At 27.8% G+C, this 14,240-nt stretch overlaps 1 protein-coding gene across 8 annotated transcripts in view; it reads left to right on the forward strand.

The window, feature by feature from the left end:
• The window catches only part of slo (calcium-activated potassium channel slo), a 114,521-nt gene that overhangs the window by 77,362 nt on the left and 22,919 nt on the right, over positions 1-14,240 (forward strand). For 4 of the 8 annotated variants that reach the window (XM_031919197.2, XM_086914892.1, XM_086914893.1 and 1 more), the window contains exons 12-14: positions 5,351-5,506; positions 5,874-5,950; positions 9,481-9,549. In XM_031919197.2, coding sequence (XP_031775057.1) covers positions 5,351-5,506; positions 5,874-5,950; positions 9,481-9,549 — 302 coding nt within the window. Of the gene's footprint in view, positions 1-5,350; positions 5,507-5,873; positions 5,951-9,480; positions 9,550-13,262; positions 13,314-14,240 lie in introns of all 8 variants that reach the window. The other 4 variants (XM_012492047.3, XM_086914896.1, XM_086914897.1 and 1 more) reach the window with 2 other exon arrangements.

A 14,240-nucleotide genomic window follows, 5' to 3' on the forward strand; every position in this document is an offset into this window, starting at 1 on the left:
TTTTTAATGTTTCATCTTAAATTTCTATTTTTTTTTCTTTTTTTTTTTTTTTTTTTTTTTTCATTAGAATAGTATAATATATCTTGCTAGATGAGAAAAAGAATTGTCAATGGAAATTAATTAAATTAAAATTATTAAAATTAATAATGGACTTAACTTAAAATTTGAAATCATTAACATTTGGATAAATAAAATTCAAGAATTTAAGAAAAAATCAGATTAAATTTATGATATATTTCAGAAAATACTTTTATTAAGAATTTTTAAATTTTTAACACGAAAAAAAAGAAAAAGTATTTCCAAATTTTTATACATGTGTATATCTCTTCTTTTAAATTGAGTGCATATTTATAAAAATAGTTAATAATTTTGATTATCTTAATTTATAAAAATTACCTAATATCGAAAGCTATTTGAGAAATAATTTGAATGAAAAATTATTCAAATAAAATTTAAAATTAAAAATTATTTCATGATAATGAAATAACATAAAAAATGATCATTATATGATTATTTCAAATAAAATCTAACCTCATAAAATTATATATTATAACGATTTTTTAAATATTTTATTTCAATAATGTCCAACGTATGAAGTTTCATATTTTAAATTGTAAATTGTATAAATTTACATATTTTCTGTTTTTTGTGTAGTACTTAATGTCATTTTATCTACTGTAGATCATTAAAATTTAAACATTCATCATTCTGCTAAAAGTAGAAGAATATTTTAGAAAACTGATTTAAAAATTACATGTAAATTTCGTGTCACAAAACTTTTGTAAATAAAATTTTTCATATATCTAAAAATAAGAGATATAATCAAGGTGATTAAAATTTGTGTATAGGTTCTGTCCTTTAGTATTTTACTTATATTTTTCAATATTTCCTTCAGTTTTTTCCAATATATTATATCAAACATTACTTTTAGTTTGATAAAGCAAACCATTGATTTTTTTACTTTTTTTGCAGTGCTCATTACGATAACATGAATGCTTCTTATTATTTCTATTATCCGTTTTCTCTTCGTTTTTCTCTTTCTATTATTTCTCTATTATCCTTTTTCTCTTTTTTCCCTACATATTTTCCTTTAATCTTTTTGATAATTTTGCGAATTTAATTTAATTTTCTGGTTTATATATATATATATATATTCAAGAGACTATTATCGGATCTTTCTCTTTTTTGTTCTTATCGCTATAATTTATATCTTAATTTTCATTTTAATTCTTTTCATTCTTCAGCTTTTTCTATTTCATATTATACCATCCTCCATTTCATGATTATAGATTCGTCATATAACATAGAATTATTCTTCAGAATATTAATTTACTGCAACCATTTCTTTTCACTTCAATCCTCTTGTATAAAATGTTCCATAATATGTAGGATTTACTTTAGAAATTGATTATATACCTGAAAACAATGAAAAAGTATAATAAGTAAGATACATGTATATCTATTTGATATCTTTCTTTCTTTTAATTCTTTAAAGTCTGTACATCGAATATTTTTGTTTGTTTTGTTAAACTTTATTTTTATATTAATACTTTGGTAAAATAAAAGTATCAATAAGCTTTAACTGTTATGTACTACAAAGTTTTTCATAATTTTACTTTTAATTAACATATATGATGCTAGCAAGTGTTTTAATAATTCTCAATTAAGTTAACTCTTAAAATTTACAACTCTAAATTTTCACAGATAGTGGAATATCTTAGAATTATAAAATCAAAGAATTATTATACATATTTATTATTAATTTTATTATAATAATACAACGTAAGGAATATAGTTAAGGATTTCATTGTATTAAAAAAAAAAAAAAATTAAACTTCAATTACTATTCTTCTTATTTTTTTACATTTGCATTCTTTTGAATTATAGTGATCCAATGAAAAGAAATATTTTAGAAATATTTAATATATAACAAAAAATAGAATACACATTTGTACAAACTTTCTTCATTATTTTCAAATATACAACCAATTTCTGAAATTCCACATATTTTGAAACATTGTATAATCTATTTTATTTTCATTTCTTCATTTTAAATTCCCTTCCCGAACATCTAACACTATTTTTCACCTATATTTCTCTCTTTCAAGCACATGGTTTACTACTTTTCTAAAGTGGTCATTCCACTCCTCCTATCTTGAACCTCTCTTTCACTCCCTTTCCCCTTTTCTTTTCTTCATTCATCACTCTCTCTCTCTCTCTCTAGACGTCCTTTCCGTATCTGATCTTTCTGATCTCTTTTAAAATCTCCTGTCTGTTTCTTTCTTCTTTTCCCCCTTTTATAAGCTACCATTTTTTTTTTCTTTTTCCTTTATATTCCTCCCCTTTCCCTTCCACCCTTTCACCATCTCCTTAGCGCTTTCTTCGCTTCGGCCCACTTTTCTCAACACTCATCCGACTCACCATTTTCTCCCCTTTCCGGTTCTCTCTTCTCTTTTTCCACTTAACCGATCCCTTTGTTGCTGTTTCCAGATTCTCCGCTATTTTGCTCGTATCCTTCTTTCTTTTATCAAGATATGTTTCACATCATATAGTAATAGTTTTCTTGTGAACAATTGATTTATTATTTACAACATCGACGAACATCGCTTTTCATCATCGAAGCTAAATATTTTAGATAATAATAAGATTAATTTTTTTTTTAGTAAAAGGAATTAGATAAATTATATACATTATGTTTGGTATGTATAGGAGTTTTAATGTTATTGCTATTATAACACGTTGTACGATATTTCTTTCAATCTTTAGAGACATTGATTTTTATATTTTATACTTTATAATTGTAATACTGTTATATGAATTATGCACCATATTTATTGCACAATTACTTGGTATTGCTGAAAATATTTTAATTATTTTACATTTTGTAAATTTTAGATTAATCAATCACTAGAAATATTGTTCATGAATTATTATTAATTAAACTCTTTGTTAGAACAAATAAACAAAGTCATTATATATAATATTATTTGCTATGTAAAATAATAAATTCGTTTGAATTTCTTTAAAAAAGTCATAAGTATTTTTACATAAAATTTATTTATTATTAATCAAAATATATAAATAATATAATTTGTTTTTTTTATTCTTTTGATTTTATTAATCATTTAATACATGAAATAATTTAGTCATTCTATGACATTTGAAATTTTTCCATAAAGAATGTTTCTTAAATTGAAAAAAATTCAATAAAGATTAAAAGCAAACTGGAATTATTTTTCTTGCATTACAAAAATAGTGTACAATTTGATTTAATAATATTATATTCCACAATTGAATTCAAATATTTGAAATTTTGTTTATTTTTTCTTTGAATATATCTTCTATTCATGCTTATTCACTATAGCACAAATAATATTTTCATAATGTTCTTTTAAAATAAATAAATAAAGATAAACCAATTTATTATTTAATCTGATAAATATATATATCTGCATGTACAGTTTAATCATTGGGACTTATAAATTCATATATTTATTACATATAATTATATTTCTATTGTACTAAGGATAATTATTATGAAACTATAATCTTTCAAAAATCTCTGTCAAGTATAATAACACAAAACTTTATCGATTATAATATATTAGGTTGACGCAAATTTTCTTGTCTTGATTAGCAAGACAGCACCATTTTATAAAGGTTATTTTCCCAGCACTGCTATTTGTGTATTATATAGGATTATTGGTCTAAAAATCTTTATCTATTAGTTTGCACATATCTGGTTTGTCATCATGGTTTAGTTTAACATTTACAAAATTATCAAATTTTCTTATCAAATTCTGTATAGACATTAGGTCTTTCTATCATAATTACGCTCTTTGGCATTTATATTTTGATACGTATATATATTTATATATATATACATAGTTACGCTTGTTGCGCTTAGGGGCAACAAGGACACTTAGCTGGTCTCTTTCCCGAGTTTTCGAATAGGCTTAGGATTTTAAAGTTATTAGTTTAGAGAGCACTAGATTTCTTCTATATTTCGCATGAGTTTCGAATTTATTAGACAAGTAATGATTTCGTTGTTTCGAATATTTCTCGAGTTACCGTTTGTTCAATTTTGCTTGCTTTGCATGCTCCTCTGGTATTTTCGTTTCTGGCCGAGGTGGCAGAACAGAGCGTCTTACGAATATCATTGATACGATTATATGTTAGATATTTATTTTTTGACTTAACAATTTTTTCAAGAAAACGCTCTGTAATGCTGTGGGTGTCTATCACGCTATAATTAACATTCTATACTATCCACGTTGAAACTTTCACTTTTACATTCAAAAGCATCCAAATATAGACAGAATATAAATGAACTGAATTTTAAAAAATAGAGAATCTAAAAGGAAAAATAAAATATTGGAAGTGAAACATAGAAGAGAGAATATTCTTTCTTCTGTGTGTATGGAAGAAAATGTAATATGGTGTCTGGAAGCTTATGAATGCGATATATAAAACAAATATATATATCTATACATATATATATATAAATATTTTGATGTTAGCTGTAATGAATGTTCACATTACATACACGTTTAAATATTTTTATACGTTTCAATGCATATCACTAATAATATAAGATTTTGTTTTTCCATCTGTGAGAAATCCTGTAAAAAAACTTAGAAGATAAAATTTCAGTATAAAATCGAGATTTAGATTATCATCATTAATAATAATAAAAGTAATAGATTCATATAGTAAATGAATTTTATATGATTTTATTTATAAATTGAAGGAGAATTCATATTATTAATTGTAAATAACTTAGTAATTATAAGCAGTAGTAATACAATGATTAAGTTAAAAATATAATAGCAATGGAATTTTATATAATAATACCTTGAAATTATTAGAATTTATTAGTGCTATTTACATATTTGTTACGTTCCACTTAGAATTTCCTTTCTTCCATAACGTTATTCATTTTAATAATATTGGATTAAAACGTTTTACAGAATATCTCAAGCTATTTAACTCAAACTATTAATTTAACTAATGCTTTGTCACGCTTGATTATTCTTTACGTATCATATATATATATATAGCATATTAAAATCCATATTTTATAATATATTTCAACATAAATTATTTTTATTAGTTTATAAATTATTTACGTTATATATTATTTTCTTTCGAATATTTATTTAAATTGAAACAAACTTAGTTTGCATTGATATAAACGCTTTGCCCTATTTGTTCAGCACCTGTTCTCACCTATTATTTCATAATCACTAATTTACGCGTAAATGTTTCTTATTTGTGAGTAAAAAGTAACTGTGATACTTTTTATGACATTTTTAAAGGATGTAGAATATTATGCAAAACTTTATCTTAGGTTATGCTTCACGAAGTTGAAGTTATTGCTGTTGGCAATCGAGATAAAGGGCGAAGGAGGTGGCGACAGTAAGATATCAATTAATCCACGTGGTGCCAAGATCGTAGCAAATACTCAGGGATTCTTCATTGCTCAATCTGCCGACGAAGTGAAGCGGTGAGAATAAATTCTTTCTATAATGAAATCACTGAAGATGAACCTCGCTTTAAAGTGAGAATTTTATCATAAATTTTCTTACCTAGATTCTATAATAATCATAAATCTCTCTAAAATGGATCCATTTTTTAGAATATCATTTTTCAATTAAATTACATAACATAACGAAAAATGTGATGGTGTTAAATTTAAAAAAATGTTTTAATTTCTCATTGATTTTTACTCTTTTTTTTTTAGAAGAGTAAAAAAATATTTCAGCATTCTTAAAATAATAATTTAATTTCAATAAATCTGATTTTTTTTTTTAAATAAAGCATTTTATTATTAATAAACGACTAATCATTCTATATTTCGTATATTTTTCCAGGGCGTGGTTCTATTGCAAAGCATGCCACGAGGATATAAAAGACGAAACTCTGATCAAGAAGTGCAAGTGCAAAAATTGTAAGTCTTTCTAGTCTAGTGATATCTCTTAATCGACAATATTTAATTCTTGCTGAAAATTTTCTGCTATCGAATTTCTTAACCAAACTCCGAATTATTATCAAAGTTACTTTATATAAAATATATATAAATACATGAATATTAATTAACGTAACATCTCTCTGTACATAGAGCGCGCTGAATGTGTTAAAAAAAAAAAAAAAAAAAATGCGAATCACACACCATTCGATCCTTAATTTCGAAGAGCGCAACAAGTTGCGACAAAATATGGATCGAAACCAATTTCGTGTGACTCGCAAAAAAAAAAAAAAAAAAAAAAAAGATAAACGATTCTTATATACGACTTTACATAGACTAACGTGTAAGACCAGACGTATCACACAGGAAGCTCTCTTTTTCCATGATATTCCTTCGCCCTTTCCTCTTTCTTTTTCTCTGTGTCCTTCTGCCACTGAAAGCCGTAGCAGTAATTACCGCGACAATTAACCAAGTGACATGGTTGTGACCATCCTCTTGTGATATATGATCTAGTGGGGCAGCAGCAGCGCTCCTGGGGCCGGGACTTAGGTAACGTCTCACACTCGCTCGCTTAGTCTTTATCTATCTCTCGTTTATGACTATCCCCCTCTTTATGTCTTCGTTCTTTTCTTTCTCCTTTGCCTATCTTTTTCTTGCCTACTTATTTCCCCTCCCTCCCCTCTTTTTCCATCTCTTTTTCCACGTTTCTCTCTCTCTCTCTCTATCTCTCTGTCTCTATCTCTGTCCCCCTCTCCTCTTTACTTTACTTTGTAAAAATGAGTGATCTTGATCCGTAAAAGATTTATAAAAAAAAGATTTTCAATGGATCCTCGATCCAAAATTGAAAGTTTCAGTTCTTATTTCCCCGGTTTCAATTTGTAAATTATATACTTGGTTTTACCCCTTGTATTTTATTCGTTCTATTCTGCTCCCCCTTCTTCTCTCTTTCTCTGTATATCATTGCCTCTTTCTGCATATTTCTGTCTTTTTTGTGTCTTAATTATGTGTACATATGCCTTCGAGTTTTTTAACCATTATCTTGCATATAAATATATATATATATACGCCAAGGCGGTGATGATTATGATGATGATGATGATGATGATGATGATGATTATGAAAATGGCGATGGGATGATTGCACCTTTTAAATCCTCGTTTCAGAGACACACTGTCCAAACGCGACTGCCTACAGTTGGGTATTTATTCGTTTTTCACGATTTCCCGTTTCCATGCTCTGTTCGTTCTCTGTTGTCGATATCGATTTCGAAGAGAAAGTTGGCGAATTTATCTGTTTACAAGAATAAATATATATATATATTTTTTTTTTGTTTTTTTTGAACGATTCGAAAGACTCGATCGTTCGACCGATGCCACTTGATGCCACTTGATTACCGTGACGTGAAAAATGAAATACCACTGATACACACGTGATATGTATCCCTTTATAGTTCTGTCAGTTGGCGCATGTCCACCTGGCCAATCGAGGAAATTAGCCTGCACTCTAGTGTGTGCCCTTCTCGCTCGCCTTGCATGCATGATTAGTTTCCGATTCGAATAATTTTAACGCCTTAATGATACGAAAGCTTCGTACTCACTCGCTCTCTCTCTCTCTCTCTTTCTCTCTATCTCTCTCTTTCTCAATATCCCTCAATTCGCCTTTTCTCTATCTTCTATTTTCTCTCTGTCTGCCTATCTGTTTATCTATTTACACACTGTCTATACTTCTTCCAATTCTTTGCTATCTTTGCTATTCTACCCCCTCTGATCTCTCTTCGATCGTGTGAGAACTTTCAATGTGCCAACTGTCATTGATGAAACTCTGTCGATCGTTAGGTTTCGATCAATTTGAAATTAATCTTCTATTCGCTCTCGCTCCGGATATTTCATATCAAAATGATGCGATGTTTCGCTGAAGAAAAGAAAAAAAAGAAAAAGCGGATTACCCCTTGGATAACTTTGGCGTAAATAATGATTTTCCACGATTTTTTTCCACGAATAAATTTGTAGGGAACGACGTACGATTCTTTAATCACGGATCGATTTTTCTAATTAACGATTTCTCTACTCGTTTACATAATAATGTCACACAACGTATCATAATACCAACACACACACACATATATATATATATATATATATTCACATTCAGTTCATCTGAACTCATCTGAATGTAAGATCCGCTATAAGATATTCAATCTCCATCACGTTATATATTAAACCCTGGGCAATCAAAACGTGATTTCGTGTGAATTTTATTTCGCTATATCGATTTTAGAGAGAAATTCTTTATGCGTCATTTTTGAAAATTATTAAGAAATTTCAGGATGGATAAAAATACATCGGAGGTAAATAGTGTTTGAGGAGCTTTGTAGTTTATTTTTGTATTCTTTTTATTTAGTATCCCTTATCCTGACTGTAGGAAAACCTGACTGTGCTGATTGAGAGTAAATTTAATACGATATAGTGCTGCTATCTTTCGATTCATACGTGAACGATAATGTGATAATAGACAATTAAATTTCATTATTATATTAATATTAATATATTTCATTTAACCATTAATTCTTATTTATTAATTAATATAAAAATCACACATCTTCACGTATGAATGTTTGAACGACAATTACCTATAATTACTTATGTCTATAGGTTGCTTGGCAGAATTTTATCTTTGCTAACATATTCTGCAATTATAAATAAAATTTCCAGTAATAAATTCATAAATATTATACAATAGAACCTTTCGTATTCGAATTAATAGTAGACAAATAGAAGTTTATGAGTTTGTCAATTTTTTTCAATATCTAGAAATTTTATATTATTTTAAATAACTCTAATAACTACATATGAATGTTTTAAGATGATATATCATTGTATATATAAATATTTTAATAAGAATTATTATGAGTCTAAATTGTACAAAAAGAAATACATTTATAGAGAAAGAAAATCATAAAATAAATTTTAATTTGTAATTTCAACAAATGATATATAAAATTATTACACGATTATATATATATATATATTTTTAAATGGGAAAATTATATTAAGAGATATTTTGTTTGAATAACAAAAACATTTGTATAATCAAAAATTCAGATACGGGAGATTCTATTCTTCTATTAAAAACTTACGATGCAATAAAACAGAGTCAAATAACATTTTTATTTTCAGGAAGAAATAAGGTAGATACTCACTATATTTACAATATCTAATAATTAAAGCTTTGGGGTGCTATTGAGGAACTATGAATAAGATGCTTCAACTTACGTTTATATCGATATTTTATTTTTAGTCCCAGTACACGCTGTCAAAGTTTCTATGGTAACTCGCGAGAATACCTTGTATGTTTTTAACAATTTTCTAAAATTCAATTTCGTTCTCTGGTTCCTAATAAACAAGCCTGTTTAACCATTGACCCTCCTATACCATCTTCCAGTCATTTCAGTAGAATATCCCTGCGTGTTTACTGACAAACATATGTCCGGGCCGAATGCTCGATTTTTACAGATGTGGGGATGATGATGATGCAGACCGGCATGGTGAAGGGAAACACTGCCTACAGCAGTTACCTCGACGGTACGCGTATTTGTACCTTCCTTGCCGTCCTCTTCATCCCAATGTACATCCTTCATCGACCTATATCTACAACTTTGTCAGAATAATCTTAAAGGAAATATATCTAGGGATATGCTACACAGTCCCGAACTTCGGGTCGAGTCGGAAATGTTCGAGTAGAATCGTGCGAGATTTCGATATTGCTCGAGGCAAGCAGCTGTCTAACTTCGGCTCGACTCGACAATAATCGGACGTGATCGGCTAAAGGCTTTATAATGACCGAGACTCGAGCTCTCGAACCGAAATGAGACAACCGCTTTAGGATCTGATACGAGAGTAAATCGAGGATTCGTTCGATTCTACACGGATTTTTTCGATTTTTTGTCCCGAATTTGTAAATCTCTAGAAATATATAGATTCGTGGGATGATGTTATGATAAGAAAAGATCATTATTCTGACAAATTCTCTCTGTTTGAGTCAAATTTGAGGAACGAATTATTTTTATTATTTTCAAAAATAAGAAAAAAACCAATTGACTCAAACAGGGCTCGGTTGATTTTGCGTTTAACCAGGTAAGATGGCGTAAGTGATAGAAAGAAAGAAAGGGAAATGCAAGTTCGATGTTTAATAATTCACCGTCATATGCACTTACTCCACGGTACCTGCGTTTGAACATTTTTTGACATCGTTCGATATTGTTTCTCGCTGGGCTTTTGCTAGAGCTAATATATTTTGGCGATTATTGTTTTCTAAAATGAAGCAGCAACGTCGAATTCAAGCTGGACGAAGGTCGTTCCACATCGCATATGTACAGAGTTTCAGTTCGATATAAATTTTGCTTCAGTTTTCACGAGAAATCGTCGCTTTTGCGGATATGCTAATTTTGCTAAAGCACGTTAATATCAACTCGTATATTCTGTGTCTACACGTTCCTGGCTGTTACGTTTCACTGATTAAGAAAACTTGCTCGTTTCAGGCTTGCCAATGATTATCGTTTTTAATCGTTATTCGATGTGCTTATAATTAAACATTTTAAATTATTTTCTTCACAATTCAAATGTTATCCTTTTTGTTTTCCATGTAATTTTGTCCGTTTTAGGATTAGCATTGAATTTATCGAAGAGTTAATAGGTCAGTTTTTATTTTCAAATTTTATTGATTAGACAACGAATTAAGAGCTGTCAAATATCTTCAAAGTTATTTGACATTTCTTTTTCTAATTTTATTTTCAAAACCTATTTTTTTTTTTTTTTTTTTGTATATAATATAAAATTGCACATTAGTACGCTAGATATTCGAACGTTCTCGCGAATTTTCAATTTTAGAAACAGAAGAACTCTTTTATCCTTGATATTTTATAATAATTTTATATTTTATAACAGATATTGTACACCTATGCTACTATAATATAATAAATCTTTATTTCTGATTAATATATTGTTACTTGGATGATAGTAAAATCAAAATAGGTTCAAATTATTTAATATTTTATTTTTCAAATTTATTTTCATAAATTATTCTAATCTATTAATAAATTCTTTTCGTTAGATAAGTAATTATATTATTAAATAAGATAATAATAACGAGTATATTGTCTTATATGTTTTTTAATCTTTCTTTTAATCTACATTGCTCTTGTAGATACTCATAATTATATTCTTAAAAGATAATCTTACTTCTCATCTTTATTAGCCAATAAAATTTTATTTGGCAATGAAAATCATTTTTCTCTCCTATAAATCTTTTAACTCGATTATCAGATTCGTTTAGTACATATCGTGTTTATACAAGCTGTTTTCTAATATATGAATCAATTTCAGGAATTGATTACATATGAATAAAATTAATATTCCTATAATATTCCATTTGAATATATCATTTCATGTAAATTTTTTCTTTGTCAAAATTAATTACATCAGAAAATGTGTCAAATTTGAAATTATTCAAATCTATTTTAATCATTTTCTTCGTGCAATAATTAGCAATAACGGATTAAAATGAAGCACTTGATATTTATTTTTGCTATCATAACATAGTATTTTTAAGTTATATAGTTAGTATAGTAAGTTAGTATAATATATTATATAAAATATTGGTTCAGACTTATTTATTAAGTTATAAGCAAGATTTATATTAGATGAAGAGAGACAGTGTTAGATAGATAGCTCTATCTCTGTTTCGTTTCATCTACAAACTTAGATTGCTTATAACCTAATAAATAAGTTTTAACCAATATTTTTCCATATCAACTTTTTCTGTTTGTTTTAACCTTCAGAATCGATTCTCGAAACGATTACATTAATACCTTGTATATGCATGTATATGTGCGTGTATTACGATTGATTGCACAATCAATTTTAAAACATATCTGGATAATTATTCCAAATATTTTTACTTCTGTCGTTCCAATATATTTCATTTTGAAGAGAATATTTTTAACCCGGTTTTTGCACTGAATTGATTAACATAAAAACACGGAAATAATTCTTTTTGCATGCGTTAGAAACGTGTTTGTTCTCTGATTCGATAAAATTATTAAAAATAACATATTTGAAATAGATTTGGAATATCATACACATGCAATTTTTGTGTGACCAATATCTAGAAAAATATTCATATAACATTCTCATGCGTTATTGTACATTTTAAAACTGATTAATATATATCTATATAGTAGAACTATAAAAACTACAGTTTTCATATTTCTGTATATTACTCATAATCTGTTATATATTATTCCTTTAGTAATTAGATAAATTATCTACTTACATAAAAAATGAAGAACAATTAAATATTTATTAAATATCGTTCGAAGAAGTTGAAAATGATTATTAGAAATCTTGAAAAAAAAAAAAAACACTAACTTTCGATGATGTTTGAGCAAAGAAAATTTGCAACAGTTTTCTCTAACAAAGCACAAGATAATCCTTCGATATGAAAGAAAAACCATTATATCTAGTAGGTGCATTTGCGTGGATGAGTGTGTATACATGTGTGTATGCGTGGAAAAACGAATTTCAGATGTACTTGTAACAGTGTAATCACGAACAATTCTCGAAATACAATGAAAAATGAAGTTACGAGTTACAAGTGAATGCCACCGGTGTAAGCACCTTTAATTCTAAATTTATACGGATGATGATAATCGATGCCCAGGGTTTATCGAACACAACGATTAAAAATACTTCATTCTCCCCTCACATGTTGCGCATATTTGATATCATTCACTGACATCACAACAATAACGTCGACATTAATATTTATTATTATTCGAAGGGGACGTTTTTCGTTTGTCTCTGACGAAAGGAAAAGAAAAGGAAAAAAAAAAAGAAACGAAATATCATCATTTGGCCATTGTGATAAAATCAATATGGGCCACACACTTATAATTGTATAGTATTTTCTGTACATCCTCATAATTAGACCGAAACGATTTAAAGTTGATCGCTTTGAATCAATAGTGTGTTTTTTAACCATAGATTTCTCTATCGATTGTCACGTTTCACTTCATTTTATATTACCTCATCATTATTATTATTATTATTATTATTAATAAACGATTATTCATTAATCGAGTTTTAAATTATTTTGTTTACAAACGTGATGAAACGATCGAGACTTCGCGGTTAAGTCCTCCCTTACCTGTTACACCCACCCCCAACACCCCCCGCATTTAGGTTCACCTTATTTTGGTATAACAACTAACAGCTCTGGTTCTCCTCCCTTCGGGCAGTGGCCACATTCCGGAAAGGCGTGCGAGCTGTTCAAATGGTTGGAAGAGCAAGTATGTATCCCCCGAATGTAGAATTGTCTTCCACGTCCCTTTTTTTTTTTTTCTTTCATACTATTTTTTTTTCTCTCTCTCTTTTTCTCTCTCTAATTTTAGCCTCTTCCCATCGTTAAGTAATGTGCGAAGATATAGTCGAAATTTATTTAAGAAATAGTTTATTGATTTCACGCAACTTTTAAATCAATATAATTAAAAAAAAATCTATTGTTTCTATTGTTTCAAAATTTTAATAAATTACGAATGATAATAATATGAACGATGTATATGTAACGATGTATATTAGAAGAAAATATTCGATTTAAAGGTTGATTGCACAAAAATCCCCCCTTTCATTTAAAATCGCGTTGATCATCTTTTCGTTCTTACAATTTTTAATATTTGAAATCTATAGTGTTGTTGTATCGAATTATTTATTTTTATATACGTGTAATTAGAAGAAGGAAATATGTGAGATTAAGTTAAGCCAATTTGTCATAGCCTAGTTTAAAAAAAAAAAACGAAATTTAAGTTAAAGGAGAAAATGTAAAATCGTGGAAAAAAAAAATAATATTAATCATATTTAAATACTCGATGAGGTATAGCACAACAAAGTTTTGGTCGATAATTTCTATAGTTATTATTACACAACGTTTTTTTTTTTTTTTTAATTATTCAAAATTAGAATATATAATGTATAGACATGTTCGTTGTGCTAATTTGTGCTAATTTCATCCGAATTGATAATAATTGATTTTTCAAAGTAGACAACATACATATTAGTGTTTTGAATTCCTATGTGATGTGATGTATTTTTTTTGTTTGTTTTTTTTTTTTTTTTTTTTCTCTCTGCAACCGAAATTATTATTTACTATATTTCTATCGATGTCGTTTTGAATGTAGTTCTCTGAAGGTATGTAAGTGTTTTTTTTTTTTGTTTTCGAT

This window comes from Apis florea, unplaced genomic scaffold (assembly GCF_048593485.1).
Source record: "Apis florea isolate Af1SG1 unplaced genomic scaffold, ASM4859348v1 contig_3756_pilon, whole genome shotgun sequence".
In the NCBI taxonomy this organism is placed as follows: domain Eukaryota; kingdom Metazoa; phylum Arthropoda; class Insecta; order Hymenoptera; family Apidae; genus Apis; species Apis florea.